This window comes from Anopheles ziemanni, chromosome 2 (genome assembly GCF_943734765.1).
Source record: "Anopheles ziemanni chromosome 2, idAnoZiCoDA_A2_x.2, whole genome shotgun sequence".
NCBI lineage: Eukaryota > Metazoa > Arthropoda > Insecta > Diptera > Culicidae > Anopheles > Anopheles ziemanni.
In genome coordinates, this window is record NC_080705.1 from 31,217,835 (window position 1) to 31,244,318 (window position 26,484).

The 26,484-nt window shown below is 46.0% G+C and overlaps 1 protein-coding gene across 1 annotated transcript in view; it reads right to left on the reverse strand.

The window, feature by feature from the left end:
* LOC131293378 (centrosome-associated protein CEP250) overlaps positions 1 to 26,484 on the reverse strand; it is a 141,293-nt gene that overhangs the window by 24,598 nt on the left and 90,211 nt on the right. Inside the window, exons 6-7 of the mRNA XM_058321457.1 lie at positions 8,903 to 9,046; positions 2,317 to 2,370 (exon numbers count right to left, since the gene is read on the reverse strand). Coding sequence (XP_058177440.1) covers positions 2,317 to 2,370; positions 8,903 to 9,046 — 198 coding nt within the window. The remainder of the gene's footprint in view (positions 1 to 2,316; positions 2,371 to 8,902; positions 9,047 to 26,484) is intronic.

Genomic DNA, 26,484 nt, shown 5'->3' on the forward strand with positions numbered 1-26,484 from the left:
GGATTCTTGGGGTTAAGCCAAAGTACAATTGAACCTTTGATCGGTTGAGAGTTTGTTCGCATCATAAATCAACTCGACGCCCAAGGACACCGATTGACAGCAACAAGGCGTCGAAGAACATCGTCGTTCCACCTCAACCACGTTCCCGTGCTTATGGGAAAGTTATTAATCATTCCCTAATCCCTCGAACACGGTTGGCGTGTGGACTAATCTCTCCGGCATCAGTATTAGCCCGAGCGGAACCCTACTCGCATTTAATTAAGTGTCTCAAGCTCTTTGCACCTTAGGGTGTATCGTGTGTTGTGTAAGTGGCTTTGCTGCACTTGTTGTGGAACGTCGACGCCAATGTCGAATGTCGTATAAAATCGAGAACGCCCAGGAACTCCGGATGCAATTTGATTTTAAAATACTTCACCCCGAATGCTTGGGTTTAAAAGAGTACCTGGTATTAAGTTTTAATTAAGCACTGAAGTTTCTTACTCCGCTAGGCAAATAGGAGTTGTCGACAGTCGGTTGCCCGTCGGACAACCTGCTCCATCAAGTAACACCTTTTCATCATTATCGCATCGGCTCCGTCCCGATTGATTACCGACTTCTCTTCCTGTTGCCATCGGAAACAGCTCCGTCCATCATTGCCTCGCGGCAGCCGGTTTTCGCCTCAAAAGGAATTTTTCACTTTTACTTTCCACATCATTCCCGGCCCCCGGGTCGCGGTGGTTGTCAATCAAGGAAGCAAGAAAGGACACGCGTTTTTTTTTGTTGCTTCCCTTCGGTCGTAATTTATCTTCCATATTTGTCTTCAGATCAAGCCTTTGACGGTAGTTATCGGGCGTAATTTACCCGGGCTATTTTACAGCCCGGCCAAGGTTCGGTTGACACATAATTGGTGTTTTTGTTGCAAAACTTATTTACTTTAGTTACACACGCTGTGTCGCAAGGGAGGGGAAGCAACAGCATGTTTAACGTATTTTTTCCACCCCGACCATGCTAGAAAAATGTGACGACAGCAACCGTCGACGCCGGAAGATCGTCGGGCCGGTGTTTATTTTCCACCGCACACACAGCATCACGACTCCAAGCATGGCCGACCGCGTTCTGGCCGGATCGGCGCAAAACTATATGCGGCTAAGTATGTGATTAGCGTCCGTAAAGTATTGGATTAAAATAATAAACGGGCTGAATATATTGTGCAATTAAAAGCCCACCGATTGTCCGACCCCGGGACGGTTGGCCGGGTTCGGGTTCATTTATTTTACGGATGGTACTTTTCCCCCCCATCCCGTTCGCTCTTTGGTGGCCACCGCTTGTTTACCTCATCATTTTCAATTGCTTCTTCGAGTGGTGTCCCTTCGGTCGGCGGTGTCGGAGTCACACTCTCCTCCACGACCGGTGCTGCAACGGAGAAATAAAAAGGGAAAGGGCAAAAGGGGGTGTGTTGTTGTTGGTTCGCCTTCACCCCGCTGCCTCGTGAGTCTTCGTGAGGCAATCTAACACGACCGAACAGGTTGGCGCAGAGGGGCATCATTAGCCAAACCGGGTCCCAACACAGCGCACCACCCTCGCGCGCGCATCCCCGAGGCGTTCGCCAGTGGGTTGCTGTACCGCTTCTAACACGCAGGGCCTCATTTGTCGGCGATCGGAAAAATCGGTAGCATTAGGCCAAGCCGAACCCCGCTTTCCGGCCCCATTCTTTTTCTTCTCCCCGCTCCAGTCCAGGACGGACGTCGAACGGTTACATCCGTTCCCTTCGACAGCGATGTGGCGTTTGTGATGGCGCAATCGTGTGTATTTGCAAACCACCTTCCCCCTTAACCCGCCGCTTCCTTTGGCGAAGCAGGGCCTTGCGCGGACGGTCATTTGCGCTAACGGTTGCGTACGGTGCAACAGCAATCAGTGCAAAAATAAACAGGACTTCGAACCACGGGGGAAGTTGGCGTTGTTTAGCAAGACACGAAACGAAACGAAAAAAAAGAGAACTGCACCAACGTTAAAGAGAAAAGTAATTAAAGCTCGCCGGACGGAGGTAGGCTGGCATCGAACGGGGTGCCGGACCGTTGCAGGAATGCATTAGGAGGCTGTGTTTGCGAAACGCAATTGGTAATTTGTTGGTATTTTTCAGACGACCTTCCCCCCTCCCAACTAATTTCGCCCGTTCGTGTATGTTTCGGTGGCATCGGTACAACGAGACCATGGGGAGCATGTTCCCCAAGCGCGATAACATTCGAAGCAGTTAATAAAACTCATGGCCACACTAGATCATTCGTCGGTCGGTCTAAATATTTGTGCCAACGGCCCGATCGTAAGATCGACAATTACCTGCACCGGACTCAATGTGCGAATCGATCCCGGAGTCGATGTCGTCTAGCTCACCTGAAAGTAGAGGAGAAGAAAGCGAAACAGTTAGGCAAGGAACTAAAAAAACTAATACTGCATACGAATGATCTACATCAAGCTTCAATATTAAGAAGTTATGCTTATCACTTCCGTCGAAACGATGGGGACAAAACTAATGTTAGTCCATGTTTCCACTGTTTTGTTCACAATGTTGATTAATAATTAGCTGCATTCGATCGTGAAACATCCGATGTCGGGACGGTTTTAATATTCATGAAAGGATGCTAAACATTAAGCGGAGGAAATCGGGCTTATGGGACTAGTTTTACACCGCGGTCCCACCAAAAAAGGGAAACAGTTGACATTTACATAGGCATATATAATTCTAGCAATCGCTTCCACCGACCACTCGGCACGGAGACACTTGATGTCGACAAGCGACAAGGAAAAAAGGGCAAAACCAACTGTCCCCCCAACGAGCCGATTACCTTCGAGTCGATTAACGCGTGAGAAAACAGCCGATCTTTTTTTTTTTAAAGGGACAGAAAAGGGGCATTGATTAATTCGTTGCCGCGCCGGTAATGGCTGACAACGGTCGACAACTCGATCGACGGCGGGGCAAAGGAAACAAACCTGCGAGCTGAAAAGCTATAAACAGTGGCCGTGGTGGTGGGATGGGAAAGCACGAAGCGAAAGACGAAAGACTCTCCCGCACGGAGAAACCGATGCGACAATGTACGGACGCGCGGTCCAGAAACATCGTTCGGAAGCCATTAATCACCGAAATTGTGTCCCTGGCGTAGGCACCCGAACATCCGAATTACCGCCGTTTCGTTGGAAGGTAAACCAGCCGGAGCCTGAGTCTGTGCGAACGACGCGCTGTCTGCGGAAACATAAGTGCTTACTTTCCTTCGCGTCCGCGTCCAATCAGACGCGTCCGAAGCGACGACGATAAGTAATCGAACACGATCCGTGATTCGGTGGAACGAGAAGAAAGCGAGGGTTGCTTCCGCTTGTGAGCATTAAAGTCCTACGTCTTTCATTAACGTTTGCCGAAAAGACAAACGGAACGGAGGTAGGGATGAGCGCGGTGCAGAGGGGAGACAATTTCATCCGCCATTTCGTGGTGAATTTCGAATGAAGTTTTAAAACTGAATGAATGTCAAACCCGCGGTGTCCCGGGCAGTTTATCGAAAGGGAAAACGTTGACGCAAATCGTGGCGTGGTACGCATATTAAGATAAACACGAAATCCCACTTACGTCCCACATTACACACACACACACACACGCATACAATAATCCCATCCTGTGGTGCGGGATTTGGGTTTCTTTCGGACAGTCTGTTAATTAAAGTCGCTCCGTATCCACTACCATCGTGGTCACTTTTCACAACAGCGCCGTCCGGGACTCAATCAATCGTTTATCGACTCTATTTTCGAACGTCTTGCTGCTACCTTCTATCGTCTCCTATCTCGGGGACGCAAGTTGTCCACTCCACAGCCGGTGACGGACGCTGTGACGACGGCTTGGGAAACAGGAAGCATGATGGGAGCAGCGAAATGAAAGTGAAATCGTTACTCGATCAACGACCTGGCCGCGTCTGCCCAGCGTTATCGAGGATATGAATGGGTGTGCGAGTATGCGTGAGTATGTTTATACGATTTTTTTTTCTAGTAAACTTTGCAAAAATGAGCGACACTGTAGGACAAAACACGTGGCGAAACGAAAGACTTCAACCGTACGTAAGAAGGCAAAAACTGGCATCAAGCGACGAACCTGACAAAAAATTTTTTGTGCTTAGCTTTGCACGTTCGGAATGTAATGATTCAATCGGGATTATTTTTTATGATTATTTTGAAATGCATTTTTATATTAGTGTAAAATATAACAAGCTTTCCAAACCTGCTGATTTCCTTATTGCTTTTGAAAATGCTTAATATTTCTTCATCATTTCATCCATCATTCCAGCAACTTTCCGCGAATTTGACCTATCCGTGGAAGCTGGGCCACGCATTATCTCGAACAATCGCGAGTCTACTGCATTTATAAAATTTCATCGTACTCTTTTAGGACAACATAATGTCGCTTACGTTCTGCCTGGGAAACAAATGGCTTTTTGGTTTGATCTTTTGCAGACGTGCTCGTTAACCGAATACCATCGTCCACCCACTGAAATGAAGAAGTCAGACATATTTGCAACTCGTCAGTAGTTGATCGCAATCCAGATTGCGCGGTGCGCGATCCACTGTGGTGCTTCTTCGCGTGGTATCAATTACTTTGCCGACATGCCGAGAATATTTCTCAGAGGGAAGCGGGTTGAAAAAAAAAAAAATGGAAGAAAAGTCGTGCAGCAGTCCAGCAGCATCATATTGCCCCCGCTTGCGTTCATGAGCCGTGCTGGCGTGGTTTCAAGCACCAGCAAAAGTGCGCCCGTTGTTCTTCGAAGCCATGGTAATGGTCACCCTGTACAATCGTTGTTGGCCGGACGCGTTTCATCCTTGCCTTTTTTCCACCCCACCCCTTGGACTACCTTGCCTTTGGTTCTTATCGTCATCGGCATCGACCCTCAATCAAACCGAACGTTGTTTCCCTGTCATCGGTTTCGCGGGAGCCGGTCGCCAGTGGTGCATTTGTGGCCGCGGGCCAATCGGGCGGCCGACGACGCCGTGACGGATGGACGGGGGGAGAGATGCAGAGATGGATCACATTTCGTCGATTGACGGTGCGATTTCTTGATGTGGATCTATTAATTTAACATACAATCAACGCAACGGGTTCGGCGGTTGTTGGCGAAGAGTGGCAAATACGTCTGCAGTTTGTATGCGTGTGTGTGTGTGTGTGTATGCGTAGGCCAGCATGGGCGAGATCGTGGGATAATGATTGTTCGGGGTTGCAGTTTTAGGTGCAGTTTTGCGTGGCGTGGAGGAGTTCGAGCTCGGATCGCACGATCGTCGGGTGAATTGCACGTCGTGTGTGAAACGAATATGATTTTATGTCTTTATTTACCGTGCCCCGATCGGGGTGTGGATTTGGCGAGCGTGCTGAATGTGAATTCGGATTGTCTTTATTGCTTACGGTGGGGGGCATTAAACATTGCTTTATTGATCGTGAAGGCAGTTTGATCAGATCGATGCCAAAAACGTGCCAATAAAGCGTGTGATGTATATCGGTGATCGGACGTGCATTGAAGTATTCAAATCATTGTGATTGGGGTGGGCAATAAAATCGGAGGGCTTATTCAAAGAAAAACAAGGTGGAAGCGAAGCAAATGTGTTTGTAATATTGCATCAAGTTATATTTCTGGTTGTAAATATTTTTATTTTAAATTTACTTTAAGAAGGCCGTAACAAAGGTAAGTGCCAATCAGAAAGGCTCCTTTCCTTTCAACACCCACATATCTTTTTTTTTTATGACAGGCGCCACAAAACGCACGCGCACACGCAAACGGTGAAATAAACACATAAAAATCATCGTTAAAATTAACCGTCCATTCTGCGGTGCGGGGCCCGAGGGCACTGCGCATAATTTATGATGATTTGAACGAGATTCTCTACGCACCTTCCGGGACCAATTTCGCAAAAAAAAAAAACCCCGGCTCGTCACCGGCCGGTGTGTCCGATCAATCAAAAGCGGGACGCTTTCCGGTGGAGATTGTGTTACGCAGCCATGCATCGCATGCCGACGGGTCAACATGACGATGTTAATCGAAAATGATTAGCAGCCCGGGCTTGGGGCAGCGCGCTTAATGTCGTCCTGGCACGAACGAGTGTCCACCAGGCGCTCGGCGACAAGTTGGTACGATCGGCCCATCAAAACATGGTCCCTTTTGTCGGGTGAATCTTGCGGTCGAATATATCCTGTCGGCGGATGAATTCGCTGGAGGTAAAATTCGCTCGCTTCTCCAGACGCCGATGCGCGATCGAGACGCCACGCAACGCGTCGACGTGCGGGCTTGCGTGCCAATAAAGTGTATTATTTATAAAATTCATTAATTTTAATTAAGTTTTATGCGTAATTACTCCTCCTGTGCGTCCGGGTGCGGGCGAAGATCGCGACGGCGCATCGGTGTGGGGGGAACGCTTTCCGATAAGAAACGTATCGGGCGCCGTCGACGGCGGTTTGGGCGGAGGTTGCGGAATAATGGTTGCGATCGATCGAAGCGGCGCGCAAACGATTTGCACTATCGCGTTGCCTATCGCGAACGGCAGCGATCGTGCGATCGTCATAAGGCGTCATGACGCTGGCGGTGGAGACGTGTCAAACCCCAGGGAAGCCGTGTGCAACCGCTTAACCGGCCAACCATCCCTCTGCCATTGCTGCTGCTGCAGAAGGGACGTAACATTTTATTAGCCCATCGCGCGCATACCCCCCGAAGCGAGTAGTTGATCTGCTCGCCACATAAGCTTGCTTCCTACGGTGGTGGTGTCCGGATGCTGGACTCTCTTCTGGCCCCCAAGTATACACCCATCCTGCCGATATCAACGGCGTTCGTTCGGCGGCGTAGCTAAATGTCCCGGAGCGGTCCAAAGCAAAGCGGCACACCGCACTCCACTCGGAATCATTCATCTTCATCTTTTAGCCATGACTAGAGAACGAGCTGCTCTCGCGCAACCTTGAGATCGAACTGCCCGGGGGCCACCGTTGCAACGATCATCTTAAGGATCATCACTGGGAGTTGGCCGGGAGGCTTAACATCAACATCGTCCCGGGGTTTAAATGATTTTTTTCTCCTCAACAGCTCAAATTAAAACACTATACTTTTTGCCGTTGTTTATGCTGCCCGCGGTTCGGATGATAGGATCTACTTAATTGAAAGAATGTTTCCGATGCCACGCCACGCCTTGGTAATGTGTGGAGAAAAGGCGTCGGCTGTGATATCGCACGCAGGCACAGACTATGATTGTACGCCTAATGAGCCAAACATGCACAATGCAAACGGTTGCGTCGACGAGAGATACTCTCTCTTAAATAAATCAGGAATCAATGGGGTTTTTAGTAGATTTTTATCAAGTTTTGTATTACAAATACTGTAAAATATGAAGTCATGCCTATCACTCTTACTGTCCGCTTCTGGGACTAGAAAAATTAAATTGGTTGGTAGCGCAGATAGTGTTTATTGGTAAAGTGATCCAAGAAGAGATCGATACTCCGAACCATCGTTATGAGCCTAGACTTGTGAGCAATATAGGGTTTAGATCTATATAATGGAATGTTTCATTAGGTAGAGGGAACATTTTAAAATCATAGAGGATATTTTCAACCGGTAGAGAGAACATTGCAACCATATAGGGGAATATGTCGGACAGCAAAGGGAAATGTGCATAACGAACAGAAAGGCTTGCAACCGGTTTGGGGATCAAGTTGTCAACCTAACAAAAGTCCTCGTTTGTTTTAATTTTGTTTATTTACTTTGATTCGGTTCGTTCACACAAGAAAAGTATATTATTTGCTGTATATTTTTACTCATCTTTTAGTCATCTGATTCTAATGAAATTAATACCTTCAAATTTTTCATCCACTTGTTTCTACTCGTCTGTCAAGGTAAAAAATACGACATTGTTTGTATTTTAGTTGAAAATAACGATGAAACGTTTTATTATCGACAGAAACATCATTGTCTTACAAAAAACAAAAAAACGATGAGCTTTGTTGATAGTTGATAGGTTGCTCCCCAAATCGATTGCAAAGTTCCCCAACGGGTTTGCACGATTCTCCTTGCTATTTGCAATATTCCCCTGTATGATTGCAAAGTTCCCCGATGCGCCTGTCTATATCCCCTGTGTCGTTGAAACTTTTCCTCTATCACTTGCAACATTCCATTATATAGATCGAAACCCTGTACTTTTAATTTTAATGCTCAAACACATGTATGTTGCGTCCAGTTAACATAAGTTTTAGTTACTTATTGATGAAAATTTGAAAATACAAATTTTGACAATTTGAAAATACAATGTATTTTCGTTGAGTTATTTAACAAATAAACAAATCATCTTCATGCCGTCCACTTTGGAAAATTCGACCTACGTCTTTGTACTTTGTAATGAACCATGAACTCTGCATGGAGTTTTATTACACTTCCAGTCGTGATTTGTGACCGCTTTTCTAGCACTTGTGGTACCGGCTCGGAAATGGTACACTTGTCTGCACCGACGCGCAGACCGAAGGCCAACGCACATGACACGGCCATAAAGAAGTTCAACACTCTCGGCAACGAGTCAGAACGACCAGAGCGGAAGAAGTGGATTCCGTTGAGCTCATGACAAATTTAAATTGATTTTATCACACATTACACGACGGCCTTCTGCCCGAAGGGGGAGAAGGGTTTCATGTTTGCTCGATTCGAGTGCAAAACTGCAATGAGGCTTCAGGGTGCGTGAGTGGTCGGGTTGGTGAAGGGGGAGTTGGTGATTATTTTGTGACAGGTTTCCATGCGTAGGTGAGAAAATGTGCAATCAGCATAAATAAACCAACCCGAGGCGCGTTTTGAATCAGGTGCAATAGGAACAAGAAAATGTATAACAAACTCAACCGAAATCGGAAAAAATGTGGGAAAAGCTACGGACTCACCTGAATCACTGACGTCCACCGATGATCGATGGCGGGTGCGAAGCCGCGGCTGGGCCTTGCCAGTGTCGAGCTGCAGCGCCAGCTTGTCTCGTGCGGCCGGAGTGCCGTTTTTGGTCGAAATCTGCGCCTGCGACTCGCTGTACACTGCTGATCCGAAGCGCCAGGGCGACCGGTGCACACCATCACCATGCATAGTTACACACACACACACGCACACACAAGGGTTCACACACCATGCAACGAGCGACGGGTATCAGGAAAAGTGCATCACATTCACATACACACGTGGAGGAATAGGGATGGAAAGGATTTCGGGAAGGAAGGTGCAGGAAAAAAAGGGAAACGATCGGTGCAAGAGACGCGTTGTGGGGGTGCACGGAAGGGAAAAACAAATAGAGAAAAGAAAGAGAGAGAGAAAGAGAGAAACAAAATTAACATGTGAAGCCACTCGTTTATATATAACCAGCCGCCATTTTATTTACATTGTAACGTGGAATGGTGCTTAAAGTACACTAAATCGAGCTATAAACTAGTCAAGTGCATCGGGTCCATTTGCGGTACACTTTTCCTCGGTTTTGCCACCCCCTACCCTTTCCCCAATACGAGCAGAAAATGGATACAAAATAGTTGCGCGTTTGGCTATAAAACGGTGATAGAACAACCAGGAGATGTTTGTTCACTTTTTTTACGATCCACTTTTATTAATAGTCGCCCCGGCGACAACTTGGGCGCTTTTGGACGCCACCCCGTAGGCCCCAACGGATCGAACTCGATTGACGATAGCGAGAGGGGGATCATTATCAACTTTGTTAAAACTCCTGCTACGCCACGGAGCGCCGGAAAAGTGACCCCATCCGTTGTATCCGCAATAAAATCGCACCGTTTTTAAAGAGAGTGTTTACGGCCGGCGACAGTTTTGCGAGGCAAACCCGAACCGAGTGCTACATAATTACCTTCCCACCGCGGCACCACCACACACTCCAGTGGAAAGTGCAATGAAACGTGCAATTGCAGCGAGCAGATAAGAGGACGGAGGAAAATAAAAAAAAACACGGAGCATAAGAAAAACCGCCCCAGCTCCGAGTCGCCGCTTTAACTGGCTACCGCGAGGCCAATTTATGGCACTCCATTGATTCTGATTGGAAATGTCGTATTTTATTTCATAACTGAAAGCTTTCCACACTTTAACACCCGGTCCGGCAAGGCGCTTGTGCGTGTGCGTGCGTGTTCGTTTTGCCATTGAATTTAATCGTTATGAAGGGTTTTGCAGATGACTGGAAGCAGAGTGTAACGCTGTTTGGATTGTGTGGTCAGCGGCAAACAGAGGAAAATCATGAGCAATTTATTGCCTGAATCGGTTTCGCATTGAAAGTGATGGTTTCGATTTTATTCTAATTACACATAATAACGCACACACACACACACGGCGCGCATACCCCTTACGCCCGCAGGTCCTGGTCTGGATGTCTCTCGGAGCTTGTCACACCGGTCATGTAATATATCTTCTGCCACCGACGATTGAACGCTACATAATTGTAGCATATGGGCAAAAGGTGTGACCGTAAATCAAGAGCACTTTAGAACGCATTGTTTGAACCGGCAGTTGGCACATTTGTGGCGTGCCAGGGGAGGGAGCTTTGGCGAGGAAAATTATCATCCAGCATTTAAGCCCATCTCGTCTGGGTGGGGGAGGGGGAAAATTCCAATCACGAGGGAAATGGACAACACAAACCCCGGTCGTCACGGTCGCTTCTCGCTCGCGTTCATTGAAGGTGGCATTTAAGACGGCGGCATATAAGACATCCTCTGCAAGCACAGTTTCTGCCTCGATGTTGAAGAAATTATGATCGCAGAGACACACAAACGTTTGCTCCATTGCGAGGCGAACAGTCGCCGTTCCTTTGGGCAAACTAGCCTCACACGATCGTACACACACACTCTAGCCAGCTTTTCCACCATTCGCCGTAGCGGATGCGCTTTGTTCGGTGCAATTATCATACAATTGATAAATGAGCGTTGCAATCGAATGCAGCACACGGCGCAACCAATGCTAGCCCTTCCAACTGCATCTGCTCCTTCATCTGCATGCTTTCTGGGCTGGGAAAATGCTGCGGGGTGGGCGAGGTTTATATTGCCGCCGGTGCCAACGTGTGGCACAATAACGACGACGACGACGACGACGACGACGACGGTGCAACATTGTAACACATTGCCGATGGAGCGATCGAAGCGAGTGAACAGCAACAACAAATAAAAAAGATGTTGTGAACATTCGACGTACATATTATAGCGAAATGCACTTATCCACCCTCCGAACAAAACGCGCAGGGAGGCGAAATTAATCGCCCCGTTCTGATGATGGGCCAAAGTGGTATCACTGGAAATGGTGGGGGTTGAAAAACCGGGTGTTTGCGGTTTTTTAACCGACCCTTTCAGTTATTGTGTAAAATAAAATAAACATCGCACACACATACATACATCGCACACACCGCACGCGCACAGTAGGTGATTGTGGCCGTTGGTGTGACAGTGTAAATTATAATTACACGCGAAACTTATCAAGTCCAATCCTCCAAACCGCAGGAAAGGCCACGTGTGGGTCATCAGGGTGGATGGGAGGGGGGATAAATATTGCATCGGAAAAGGATAACGGCAACCGCACGGAGGGGGGTAGGAATACCCGATACGCCGTGCCCATTGATAAATCTCACCCCGGCAACATTGTAGGAAGCGCCCAGCACGAACCATGCGGCGAAATAATGCATGGAAGTAAGATAAACACAGGAACAATACACCCAAAGACGATGGGACGGAGGGGACAGCACGAAAAATGGTTGTAATTAATTAAAGGAAATTTTGTTCCGCACCAATCGGCGCAGAGGATGTGCAGCCAAAGGTCAGGATTGGCCCCGCGAGGAATTAATTTAGTGACCGGATGGATGATTATTGTAGTGATTTAACGAAAAAGACAACCACGGGGAAACAAGCGGGAAAACATGGCTTGAAAAAAATGGAAAACGAAACCATCGACGATTAAGAGCTATTATTTATCGACAACATAAAAAAGGCTGTCGGTGGGGAATTGTTTTACGCGGTTGAAAATGATTGGGTGGATAAACACATGATTTAAAACATAGGAAGTGCATCCAACCAGTCGAAACCAAGGCGACTTTGTAACAAAAAAGAAATACTGAAAAAATCGAATAAGTTTCGATTGACCGGTATAGTGATACTCAACCGTAGCTTTAACTATATGAAACTAAAAGGAGAGGCTGAAGAAGCGATGCTTAGTGTTAGAACACGAAAGGAAACTCAATTTGACAGAGAAAAAACAAGTGCACAATAAAATCGGACGATATTCGAAAACAGTGTTTATAGTAATAAAACATAGTTTTAAACCGAGAAAATAATGGATGTTCGAAACCAAGTGGATTTTGAAAAGTAAATATATTAAAGTAAACTGAATAAGTTTTGGATTTTGTAGTCAATCACTATACCGGTAGTGATTGACTACAAAATAAATAAATAAAAGAGGGACTGGTGGAGATACAATAAAAAGGAAAATCAATTTGGTAGTGAAAAATTGATAAGATAAATGATCGGTTTTGTCAGGAATTAAAATATACCAGAATCATTGCAATAAATATGTAACCGTACAAGGAATCGCGAACGGATTAGTAAGTGACTTTATCCGTGTTTATTGTGATAAAAACATGGTATTACAGGAAGGAAATTAATGCAAATATTTGAAAACAAGGCGTCTTTGTTAAGTAAAAATATTAAAGTTGAATAATTCCACGTTACAAGAAGTAAGATTTAATCGGGCTTTATAAAGTATAAGTAAAAGGAAAAAACAGTGTAATGTTCAAAACTAAAAATTAAGAAAAAAACAACGACTGTGAAAAATGGATAAAAAATGGATAACGGTTTTGTAAGGAAGGATAAGATAACAAAATCTTCGCAATAAATATGTTATCGTATTAGAAGTTCGTTTCCACAAGAACATTACTAATTCGTAAAATAAAATAATTCAAACAGTGAAATCTAATCTGCGACGAATTACACAAAACCACAATCAGGGAAACATTCGATAGGGGTTAAAGAATAACAAAACGAAATAAGAAACCAAGAAAAGCAGCCAGCCGAAGGAACGGATGCATAAACTACCCAGACAGCGCACGCAAATCCCGCTCCCCAGAGGGCCAGACACCGTGTCTGTCGTCCTTTTATCGATTTATCTTCTATCTCTCCGCGCTGCAAATTCGCGCTAATCAGAATCCGAACCTTTGACTGGGCGAATAAATAAACCGCCGCGGAAACATGGGTCGCCTTCGCCGTGGGGGATTTTTCGGGCTGCATGTAATACAGCGTTCTGGCCGGTAAGATACTGCTGCGGAAGACAGCCCGTCGCCAGCACCAATGTCGCAGTGGCAAAGGCAAGGGGAAGGGGTGTTTGGAGCTCACAAACGGCGAATGCAGCTCGAGACCGATCGACATCAACATCGACGACGAATGCACGCGAACGGCGAATGCAACCCGAGCGAGAGACACGACACGGACACCGAATCGCATAACCGGGCGCGACAAGTTTTCACTTTCATAATTCGTGAAACCTCCGGCCTCTCTTCGACGTACGCTCCCCCTCCCCCGGACCATGGTTTCACAGCATGCCGCGTGGGGTCGCTGACCGCAACCGGGTCTCTTATGCGCATTTGGTTGTGCTTCCTTAGATCCCCTGCTAACCGCGCTCCGTCCGCAGAGCGATCCGTTGCCGAACGAAAGGGAACCTTGCGAGGTGTGATCGTCTACGGATGCGCAATGTTCCACACTTCCAATGCCCTCCTCCCTCACCACCATCCACCACTTTCCTGTGCATGTGTCGGTGGCATAAGTTTTCTTCATTTTTGGCAAACACTATGCTTCCTTCTCGGCACAAAGTGTGCCCTTTTGCCCGGGTTTGGTTTTTCCTTCTTTCCTTCCTCCCACCGTTAGCCCCCTTCTGGAACGAATGAACAGGTTCTCCATCCTTGCCATCCCCCTGCGTTTGTGTGCGGTGCTCGCCCGCCTAGGCTTCATTAAAAGCTAATTTATCATCTTTGTCTCGTGCTGCTCGGGGCAGCAAAACGAACGCGCGGTAGTGCCAGTGTCAGTGTCAAAGATGTCATGCATGTTTTTTTACTTCTATTTTGGAATATGCAAGACCTTCCGTCTGTACATTTCGGTCGGTGTGTGTGTATGTGTTCATACAGAAACTTCGACAACATCGGTGTCGGGCGACGTTGGGGAGAAAATTCGAAAAGGGCTCGGGGAGGGCAAAAACATCTTGTTGGCAATTTTCCAAAGAGCGTCCCGACGATGCGATGTCATGTGGGGTTGCTATTTTCTTGTTCGGTACTGCATCTTCCGATCGTGAAAACGGGTCGTCTTCCTGTGCCGAACGCCAAAAGTGCCAGCGAAAATCTTTAACGATGCATCTTCGAACCATGTAGAATGTTTCTCCAACACTCGCTTTCATTTAGCAAGTAGAAAATGTCCCAATGAGAGGATCAGATAATTTTTGTGTTTTTGTTACGACGTGGATTAAATTATTTCGAACGTGAAAGGATTTAGTTGAGATACCAAATCTATTATGTATTTTAGGTTATTTATTGGAAAACAAATTTGTGGACATTAAAAAGTCGACCAATACTGAACCGTCAATTCAGAAACTGTCCAAACATAATGTTTAAATACTTCAGATGTTTTTGAAGATTTGATTGATTTCTGTTTTTTAATAAACTCATCTAAATTTTACTTTTGAAACTCAGTTTTATCAACAGAAACAAAACAAGCATGTGCACATTCTACATTTCTTAACATTAAATAAAAATGTACAAAATCTTAATTTGTGTTGCACTAGCCAATGATTGTCTGCAACTTATAATGGTAGCAATTTAAGTTTTAATTGATATTAACACAAAATTAGAATCATAAAACCCCAATACGCGTATGTATTCATCGCTGGGCTTAACTGTAAGTCAGCGAAAGAGACATATGTCAACGAAAGAGACATATTGACCAAAAGTAATACAGCAAGATTCATACAACATGCGGAATTAATACGAAATATCAATCATTTCAAATATGCAATAATGGTAACTATTAAATAAAAACAGAATACTCGAATAAACCATAACTCCTTTCGCCATCCCTTCTAAACCGAGCATCACCGGGCGTCAATCTAGGTAAAAATAATGATTGAAATTGGATTTGAAATTGAAAACGAAATAATTACATACTTTTATCGTTTGAAAGATCGTTTCATTTCTCAAACCAGATCACAATTCATGATGCATGTTTGTTTTAAGAATCTATAATTATTTTTACCATTTAGGTTTGAAATATAGGATCGATCGTGGCGCCTGATTAACCATCTAAGGGAATGTTTGATTTAGGAGCCTGACGCCACCCCATGGCATTATGTGCCAAAGACATTTTAGTCGTTGTTTCGACTCTTTTGATTGACTCAAGACAATCCTTTGTCATTCCACCTGCGATTGTGCGTAAGGAGCGGCGCGAACGATAGTGTCTGCCTTTTAAGGACCAGAAGCCGATCGCACTGTCCTCGGGCGGGCCAGAAATAGTGTTTCAACATTCAAACCTCCTGCCTCGGGAGGAGATGGGGATCAGCCAGCGACCGAAAAACCGGTCATCCTTCGTCCGAGCCAACCGACTCCGGAGCGGCAGGCAGCGACGACGAAAAACCAATCCATCGAAAACAAAAGTTCCTTCCCCGCGGGGCCGGCGGAGGGAGTGGAGTAGTGTGTCTGACATTTCGAGCATAAAAGTTGTTGCGCTGATAATCGGCCGTTTATAATTACCCTCACCCTCCCGCCGGCGCTCCTGAGCCACAAAAAGGAATCGCCGCGGTTGTGTTTCAAGGCTTTTTAATTGCACATTGGCACAATTCCGGCGACAAAGCGAGCGGACGGCGAAGGTGTCATGCGAAGAGGGCCGGAGGGTGGAGGAACTGGGCACATATTTTAGGATGTTTTTTGTTCTCCTGCTCGTTGGTTGCTGGCACGGTAATCTGCCAACAAGCAAAATCATACTCTCGACGCCACACACACACACGCACGCACGGACACTTGACCAACGTTCGCGGTCACGAAGCGGTCGTTTGGCGTGGAAAAAGAAGCCTGCCGCAAACATAATTTCGGAAAGGTTGAAGCGGGGACGGGGGGGGGGCCACGGTGGAACAAGTGGCACGTGGTGGTTCATGCCACTCGAAGCGTTTTAAGCACGGGTAACAACACCTGCATCTTTCAGAAAGCCGCGAATTCCTCAGCAATCTCGCGGCGGCATTGACGCATTGCGAAAGTCATGTCTCGATGCGACGTGAAGGGATGTATGTGTTTTTTTTTATTTATTTATCGCAAAAAATGTCGAACCCTTCGAGCATCAGGGTTTGAATAACAAGTGGAAACAAGCTGAACATACCTTTGTTTTTTTAAACCAATATTAACCGTTTTCAGGGTGTTTTTCTGTTGTCAAATTTGTTTAAGATAGAAATCATAATCATAGGGATGCCTTTCGAAGCCCATTTTTAACTTCGCACAATTTTAATAGGTTATCTTAGCTTAAGATCACAGTAACATTAATAATTTTGGGAGAAAAACAACTCAATTATTAAACATGAGAAGTGAAGGGTTGCAACCCAAGTTAAAAGCCTTCGTTATGGTTTATCCAATCTATGCAAATACCAATAAAAAAAGTGTCAATAATTTTGACAAATATGGCCGTATCGATCCATCAGAGGAATAAATCAATACAACTTTTTTTTATTTCCTTGGTCTGAACGTTCGATTTTGGGATTTTTTCATCCAAGGACCATTGTTTCTTAAATGGAACTTTCCACCAGCGTATAAAATATTGAAGAGGTGTGGATTCGGAGAATCTAAAATAAAAATTACGAGCTGAAACCCCATTTCATAGGAAACAGCGATCAGTTTCGATCGATCGAAGTTTCCCCCCGAAAATGAAATTTTAAAATGATTAATGACTCCCCACCAGAGTCAAGTCGGTTCGATGGCGAACGATTTCGATTGATTAAAAAATTACCAACCAGCGGGTCAGCAAATCGAAAACAGATGCGAAAAGGGGATGCATAAGAAAGGTAACCAAAAATGTGCAACAAACGAAACGATCGAAGAAAACTGCCGCCTCAAATCTTCGGATACGAAGTTTGCACAACGAGAATGAAAGTGAATTGCGTGCGGTGGACCCATCGATCGAGACCGCCGGAGGGTATTCGTTGACGATCGATTGCAAAATCGGCTGAAAGCTGTGCGTTTCGTTTCGACTTACGTTTGGCCATTGAAGGAAAGGTGGGGAAAACGTTCATCCCCTTTTTTTTCTTCTCTTTTTTTATTGATGTCGTCTTTACGAGCCTTCAAACGAATTCTAACGATGTTCTAAACGAGTTTATCGATTCGAATTTCCGATGATTTATGTCGTCCGCATGTTGCATTATTCAGTGAATGAACCATCTCCGATTTCATGACTTGCAACGTATTTCTCCTTTGGTTATCCACATTCAAAAGCCAAACGCAACCGGAACGAAGGCTGTATAACAAGGTGCTGGCGGACAAAGAGGTGAAAAAATATTGAGATATCAGCCGCGATGCTGATGTGCAAGGTATTTTGGGGGAAGAATTTACAATCACACAGTCACGGTATGCATTCGCAATCAGTTTCGGGCAGCTGCAGCCTCGTCAAACGGAAAGCCCGACCCTCTTCTCTCGATTGCAGTTGCATTATTCATGCTCGGCAGGCACTTTTGGTGCCAGATCACGGTTAGTTTTGGCCGATGCGCTGCTCGGTTTGCCCTTTTTCCCGAACCCTTTTTGATAGAGGACCTTAAGACTTCAACAGAACAAGCGAGTCGAAAAAAAATCGGCGTTAACATGAAAGCAGAGTTGTCGAATTGTTGAAATATTTCATCCCGTGAAACGGGTTGTAATCACGGAAAATTTCATAAAAAAGTTCAGTTGAAAAATGTATTCATTTGTGACATCTTGGGTGAGCAGAAATGCATTCAAAAATGCCAAGTATGCTACGGTAGAATAAATTTTAAAAGGGTTTTTTAATGTGCATGCAGCGACTATAAAGCCCAAGATTATGTAGGCCTACGAATGTTTTAAGACGTGTCAAATCGTCTAGAGTCTAGACTATGTAAATGATAAAGATAAACACACCTTGCACTGAAAATATTTGTCCTCAGAACCAAAGAGCTCTCTCTCTCTCCCAGCACAAGATTCTGTTCCACTTTCCGGGTGCTAAACATTCCCTCCATTCGTCTGCAAAACGCAGCACCTCACGAACCAATCCTGCAGCTGCGAACCCTTCCGTCTCGACGGCAACGTGGGGCACAAATATTGCACTAATCTTTGACCTCCAGCCAGCGAGTGTCTTGCAACCGACGGACGGGTGCAGCTCATAAATCGTCCTCGTGCAGCTCGCCGCAACCGTGTGTGCGAAATTACCTAATAGCGTTCCGCTCCGTAGCTCCCGCTTTTGCTTGGTTCACCGGATCTCGTCGTCGCAAGAATGTTTAAAATTTGATCCTTCCTCCCCCTCCCCCCCTCCAGAGCTAACTACCGGAGGCTGGCAAAGGCAACATTTTAGCAACACGACCCGACGCCGACAACAACGCCGGGAAAGGTGAATAACGTCAAGAAGTTGCAACGACAACTGCATCGCCTCCCCTTTCGGGTGCAAACTTTTGCTTCTTGGAAGGCGAAGTATTCCTTTTGGACCCGTGCGGTGACACAGTCGGGGTATATTTAGGTCTTTTTTTTATGTTCTTCGAAAAGAACGCTGTAAGTTTATGCTACCAAAGTATCGCTTGATTTACGACATTTAGTCGTGCCGTGATTTATGACACGTGTGTGCCTACCGTTTAATCATGCTAAATGCTTTCATTATCGATTTCATTGCGGATCATGCGAAGAAAATAATAGTTGGGCGTGGACCGAAGAAGAAGCACTTGGTCGTACGGGGAGCACTAAACCATACAATGTTTGCGGTAGAGTTATGAAAAAGCCATCCACAGTTTAGATGAATGTGTTTTTCTCTTAATTTATATTTTGCAATTAATTTAACGCAGCTTGAAAATGAAATTTCTGTGCATTTAGATTATTTAAATGACTATCCACCCCATGAGGGTAAGGAGATTAAAACGCTGGTAAACAGTGGGGAGCCGTCTAATAATTCACATTGTAGTATACTTATACCGAAACGGCAAACTTGTGGCAACCAGTTGTGGCAGACACGAAACACTTACCTGAAATGACAAAAATAAAGGAAGAAACAAACAATCAGAGAATGTTAAACAATATTGCACCTGTCCGGGTACAATCATAAACATGTGCACAAGTCCAGAAGTCAAACGGAACAGAAGGTGGGGGGTAGTGGACGGTTGACTTTTGCAGCTTTGATGCAAATCGCGGCATAATTAAGGTCGCGCAAACGAGGCTGCTGCCGGCGAACGAGGAGCCGGCCGGGAGGAAACTGTCGTGATCGTTTACCCTGGATCGGGGCACGTTCTGCAACAACGAGATTTCACTCTCGGCAGGGTTTCCTCGTTCTGGTGTGTGTGTTTTCAAGGTCAGTGGGAAACAGTTCGGGCGCACAACATTTCGGAAACCGCAAGCACAACGGCCGTTCGCGGGATGACGACGCCGATGACGATGGATTAGATAAATGGAGATCACGATTAGGCAATTTAGTTTCGCGTCGTCTCGTTTAGTCGAAACCACCATAGACGCCCTCCGTCGTTTTTTTTTCGTTTAAAACGCTGGCCGCTGCCTACTACCCCCCGCCCCCTTGAAACCTCCCATGCACATGCGGAGTGCAGTGTTGTATTTCCCCCTTACTTCGGTTTCCGAGTGCTTTTCGCGAATGTTGTAACACTTGGCAGCGGATAGATCGTAGCGGTGATTTGGTGGATAATTTCGGGGTGTTTAAAATTGATTGATGATACGCGAACCGAATTTCGACTGCACTGGCGCGGCCCAGAACCGATTGCCTGCTGGTGGGAATTTGAAGGTTTAGACAATTTTGTTTTTCGCTTTTCGCGAAGACATTGTCGAACGCCCAAGGCGCTAAAAGGGAAGAATTATTTTCGAAGAAACAACGGATTTGGGTTCTTCTTACATGTTCGTCTCTCATGCTCAACCATCGAGCTAATAGTTAAGCACAAGTTGAGTGATTGATTATCGATCCTTCCATCACCGATAATTCATTTGATAATCATTGTTTCTCGTTTGTCATAAAATTAGCAAAGTAAACGAATTTATGTTTTTAAGAACAAGATGGAAAAAGAAGAGACTGTTCATGTTAGAATCTATCGAACGTATCTCGCATGAAAATGAGAAAAACGAAGTTGAAAAAAATGCATATAAACATTTTAAATTTTACGAGCACCTAGCAATTTGTAGCGTACAACATTCCCAGTGTTTATTTTAAAGCGTAACGAAAGAGAAAAATTACTGCATTATAAAACTGTAGTTATTGGGAACGAAAAAAAAAACAACACATGCGTTAAACCAGCTGGAAAAACGCAACATTTACAACCAACAAAGAAAAAACGAAACTTAAACCGAACACTTCCCCAAATAGCAAGTGGGCGGAAAACCGGGTGAAACCCATTAATTATTAACCGACCGAAAGACACGAGAAAGGGAACCTCTTCTGGTTTGCGAAACATCGTTTAGCGTTTTTCTTAACCACGGCAGCACAACCTGAGGAAGGAAAGTGTCTTACAGCAGCGTCTTTTGCAATATTGACAGTGTCGAAAGACTTTTACTTTCATCGATGCAACGAGCGGGTCCGGGTTTTTAAATACCAAATGCGTGAAGGAAGGCATCATCATCTGTTAGAGGTGGTTTCATTTTCATTCGGTGATGCTACGATTGCAGATTTTTCCTCTTCTACTTGTTTCGTACGAAAGTAACGAAAAACAGCACCAAACTGCACATTTTCCCCTTGCTGCGTTCACCTTTTTTCACCCTTTCGTTTTTCGCGGATCATGCGGGTAGAGATTCCTAACGCCTTTCCAACAGCGGGAAGATCGCTTACGATGGGGTAGAAAATGGAAAATTATGAAGAAAAAAACAACTACAAACTAACCCCCACAGGTTCCAGACTTCGACATGGTGGTTTTAGTATTGGTAAGTTACGTTTCGTCTCACTGCACGAAAAGGCTGGTTGCAAATAGTACCGAAAGGAAAGCCAACCCCCGAGGACGGAAGATCGCTAGATCGCGATCGCGTTCCGGGATCGTGACTTGCGTGGAACCGTTTTTGCATCCCTTTTTCGACTTTTTTCATCTCATCTGTCCCTATCACGGTCGCTTGCTGGTAGTTTTGCTTTTTAATAAATGTTTTTGCACACGAGCGGAGGCCGAGATGCATCCAACCACTCCCTCGCGCGCCCCTGGCTACTTGCAAACTCCGGCCAAACGTCGCCGTCAGACGGCTGCGACTTTAAATTGTTTAATTGTCAATTGATATATCACAATTATTTCTATTGATTAATTGAATATCGCCCGATTGAGGTTAAACTGCGAGCGGTCGCGACGTTCGTGGGGTTGCTTTTTGTTTGTTTAGTTTGTTGTCTCCCTTTCGCAATCCCCCCTTTTCAAACCGGCGGCAAAGAGCAAACCGAGGACACACCGCGTTAGAAGACAGTGAATGAAAAGCAAAAACAAGTTGAAGCGATCGCAAATCTATCAACCGACATAAATCATACCGCCGATGACATGTCTGCGAAGTGTTCGCAGGGGGAACTGTTATAACAGTTCGATTCAGTGCTCGAGAGCCGCGCGTCAAAGTTGCAGCACGTTTGCGAGTCAATCCGCAACACCTACGCGACGTTGGGGCGTTCTAGCGAGCGGGCGTAGGTTTGATTGGCTGAGGGTTTTTTCTTTCCTTCCTTCGCGTGTGTTGGGAAATAATAAAATCTATTAATGAAATATGGTGATTGTAATAAAAAAAAGGCAATGCTAGACGGCGTGAAACACACACACAACATGAGGACTGACACGTCCTACGCATTTGTTTCCGAACCGAGCACGGATTTCTAGGATGTCTAAACAGGAAAGAAAGTGATTTCGCACCTCCTCGGTGGTTTTAAAAATGGAGAAAACTCAACGATTTCGATAAGACGAACAGCCAACAATAATTTACCTTTTTGTGGCTTGATAATAAAACCAACCAAATGCTATCTTTTTCCCACCCGGAAAGGATTTAATTTCTATTGATGGCTGATTTTCGCGATAAACGAGCACTTCGATCATTAGCTGCCGCTTATCGGATATGGTGTTGGATATGGTCCACATACATATTGAGAAGGCAGACAAAAAAAAACGTCCCATTTGGAGATCATTTAGGATTTTGGTTTAAAACTTGTTTAACTTTTCCTTTGACACGCTCGGATAGGATCGAATTTCGCTTTCGATGCCTCATCAAGACAAGCTTCATCAGGTGGGTTATAAAGTTGCATTAGGAATTCATACGATCCCATCATTCACGTTATATGAGACTCGTTCGATGGATGGATTTGCGTGTGGAACGTGATCACCCACGGTGAGAAGAATGATGGACGAAAGCGGCAATTAATAATAATAAAACTGGTAGAAATTAGCATAATAAGGTTGATGATGGTGGGTCGAAAACTTTCGGTATCGTTTTGATCATCCCAAATTTGGCGAGAAGGAAGTTGAGAACAACGCAGGGGGGGTTACGAATAGGGTTACGGGGAAAACTTCTCGGGGAAGGTAGGTGCAAGCGAATTAATTGTTTGGCGCGTTTATCCAATCTGAAGTAATGCACCCCACGGAGGCAAGCCCTAATTCCTTCTCGATCGTGCCGATGGTTCTTAATCAGAGCTGAACGCCGAGCTCCGCCCAGATCGTTCCGGAAGATATGATTCGACAACGGTCGGAAAAATATGGGTCAATACTGTGGCCGTCCCCGGGGCTCCGGATTTCTAGGCACGCGCTGGTCGGAATGCGTACCACCGTACGAAACCCTTGGTTAGCTCTCGCCCCGTTGGTGGCGGTTGAATTCCGGAACCCCCCTGCCAAGAACGGACGCGTTCCGTCCCGGGTGTCGCTTTCAATATTATGGCCGGTGCAATTTTCTAGAATTGACATTTTGTGGCGTGGGAGTAGGGTTTATAGCTGGCCGCGTGCGGTGGGTTAGCTGACATTTAACAAATTGCACCCAATCGAATCGGTTAGGGTGCCCCTAATTGAGACAGAGACCACCTTCGGGTGGCCCTCCCGTGAGTGTGTGTGTGTGGCTTAAGTGTTGGGCGACGTGTGTCATAATCTACGGGAAAGAACGAGCTCCACCGGGGGGTTCTTTGTTTCCCGAAACTCCTCGCAGCACGATTTTCTTCCCTTCGAGACCTCCCCCGAGGGGTTCTCGACGCCATAAGAGTTCTGTTTTTCCTTACAGCCTTCCGCTGCATTGTTTCGCGCGTTTCTTAAGGATCAATTAGGAGGGCAGAATTATACCTGAACCTCCTTCTTCGCCTTGGCCGGCGTCGTTGTGCCAGAAATTGCACGATCCGTGTCGGTGTCGATGATTGGTCTCGTAACGTTTCCCGCGCCTCGCGTTCGGTGTGAACGGAACCCGCGACACAATCGAATGTCAATGTCGAGACGACAAATAAATCCGTCGGTGGAAAAATTTTGCTCCCTTAAAACGTCTCTCTTACGTACGCAATCGATGAATGAAAATGGAAAACCACCACTCACAATGTCTGCAAAATGTGGCGCTTGACCTTCGCCTCGGAAGAAGATATTCTGCGTCGTGCAGAACGAACCATCTCCTTCGCCGTGTTGTGGCGTGAAAACCAGAACAAGATCGTGTCCGTTTTTTCACCTCCTCAAGGTTGCCCGCTGTGGGATATTTTGCGTAATGTTTTCGCAGCAAAGCAGCACAGGCAGACGCTGGTTTTTAACATCGACTGCAGCACAATCCGTCAGTCAGCGGACGCCAAGAGGATCGTCAGAATAAACTTGTCGTTTCGTAGCGTGCTGACTTCTTTTTTATCCCCACCTCTTTCTCGGTGTTTGAAGAAGCTGAAGCTATCGTCACGACGATCACGAAGGTTCGTGCGCGACCTTTGGGGCGAAAATCAATCGAACACGTCCGTCGAGTGACGACGGAGCGGGTGCAAGGCATCTCCCCGTCAATCGCATCGTCTTTTCGCAGCAAAACATACAAGTGGCGGCACTGGAGTGTGGGTGTGTGTGTGAATGAAGAGAACGGTAAAGATGCGCTGTTTAATGTCAATGTAAGGGCTTTTGATCGTGCAATCGAATCAGTTTCGAGAACCATCAAGAGTGAAATAATTATACGAAAATAAGTTTCATTCTAAAATAAATGTTACATGTAACGCTTCAAATTCTTCGCACTGCGGAATACATTTGCTCGTAAAACAGGACTCTGTTTTGATATAATTCAAACAAAATTAACTCAACAAAAGTGGATTGCAAACAGAATTGGTTTTGAAAAACAGCACATCCAACTCCATCTCGGAACGCAAAGCTCACGTCAATCTCGCGTGCCACTCACGTCCGTGACCTCTTCCCGGCTCACCTCCGTAGTACATATATATTTTTGTTAATTTAAGATGGATTTGCAAGAATAAATATAAATAAATAAACACCATCTTGCGGTGCGCGGACCCACCCAGAGGAGGAAGGGAGAAAAGGGCTTCAGTTTTATATTAAACACCACGATTCTCAAGCGCATACGTCTCGATCACGTGGTGTGTTTGTTATTTCAGTGACTGATGGAGTGGAAGCATGAAGGAAAACAAAAACAAAAAGAAAAAAAAATGTGGAAAAAATTAGCCCCGACGCTCGAGATGAGTCGGTTCGGTTCTGGGGTGGCGTTCTTGGCGAACGATGGCGACGGATCGTGAGATGGGACTTGCCCGGAGTGGGACACATTGGTGGCTCCGATTGATTGAACACGAGAATCCAAACAGAACGGACGGACGGCTCGTTGTTCTCGACACGAGGGACCCGGAATGTGTCCATCCATCAAGACGGCGGGCAGCGAACAGTAGAGATATGTTTTTGTCGTCGCTTTCTTTACAGAGAAGGATAACGAATTTAATTAACCAAAAGCGATTTTTTAAATTAAAAAAAAAATCGAAAAAATACCACCTTCAGATTTTAACGCAAACCGATGATTTAGCAAATCGTTAAATTGTTTAGTATATTCGAAAACTAGTAATGTGAACGAAAACGGCAGCGCACTGTGATCGCTTCTAATCGCTTTTCGTTCTGACAGTTCTAGCGAGTAAGAACAAGCACCTTCACTCGCAATCACCGAAGCGATTGTAATCGCGTCTCGCGGTTTCTCCCTCGTCCCCAACCAGGATTTGCATCCTCCATTTCGACTCCCACCCCCCTCCCGAAAGTGCAGAAGAAGGCGCGAATGCATACCAACCTCGAACCGATCGACGATTCGATCAATCTATGCACGACCGGCGGATTCGCTACGGCGACGAGGGTGGCATCTTGGCGCGGCGGTACGAATTATGTCGAATTTGTTGAGAGCGCAGGAGGGTGGGAGGGTGATCGATCCTTGGTAAGAGTATGGGGGGTATGTGTGAGCGCGCGCGTGATTATGATCCGATCCCATGCGATGCGTGATGAAATGCAATGTGATTGGTTTTCCCCCTCGTGTTTTGCTTCATTTTTGCCGGTTGGGTGGTTGGTATCCTTATCCATCAAACAGGACCGACGGGTGTGTCCAACGATAGGTGTGTGTGTGTGTATGTGTGTGGATGGGAACGGAAAGCAAATTTCTAACATCGAGGAACAAATTCATGAGCAGCTCGGGCAGAAGCGGTTCGAATAGAATGCAATTTCATTTCAAAACACGCTGCTGCTTTTCTTCCCGCCGTGGTTCTTTGCCTCCTCCGCCCCCTCCTCTTTCACAACCCGTCGCGAGAGGCGGTTTATTTTCTAGCGGTACTTTTTCTTTCCCATTTCTCCCCCCATCGCTGGACGAAAGCGTTAATCCCTCGGTTTCCATTCTTTTCCGCTGCAAATAAACATCCCGAGGGTGGTCACAGAAACACACGCGCTGCTGTAAGAAGGGTGGGTGTGCCGGGGGGGGGGGGGGGGGGAGTGGAAAATTACTGTTGATTGGTGATGCATCGGGGAAATTGGATGCACCGCATCGGGGCGCGCAATTGGAAGGAGAATTATGAATAAATTTGCATCGGCAATGAAAGCGCGCGCTCGCAATCGAAACGGCTTCGATTATGTTCTGAGATGTTCTGCGACGCCGGGTTAAGGGAAAATGGGGGACCGGCGTCCCGGGATGGGGCGGACGTCGATGATGCCGCCTCCTTTTGATGTCATTCCCGGTGGTGCCGTTCAGCCGAACGAGCCGAAAGGCTGGAAAAAACCGGACGGCGGTGGAATATGTTTGCCCGTCTTCGGCCGTTCGTTGTTTGTTGGTCCACGCTTTCTAGCACCACTCCAGTAGCGTGAATGTGTTCCGGCC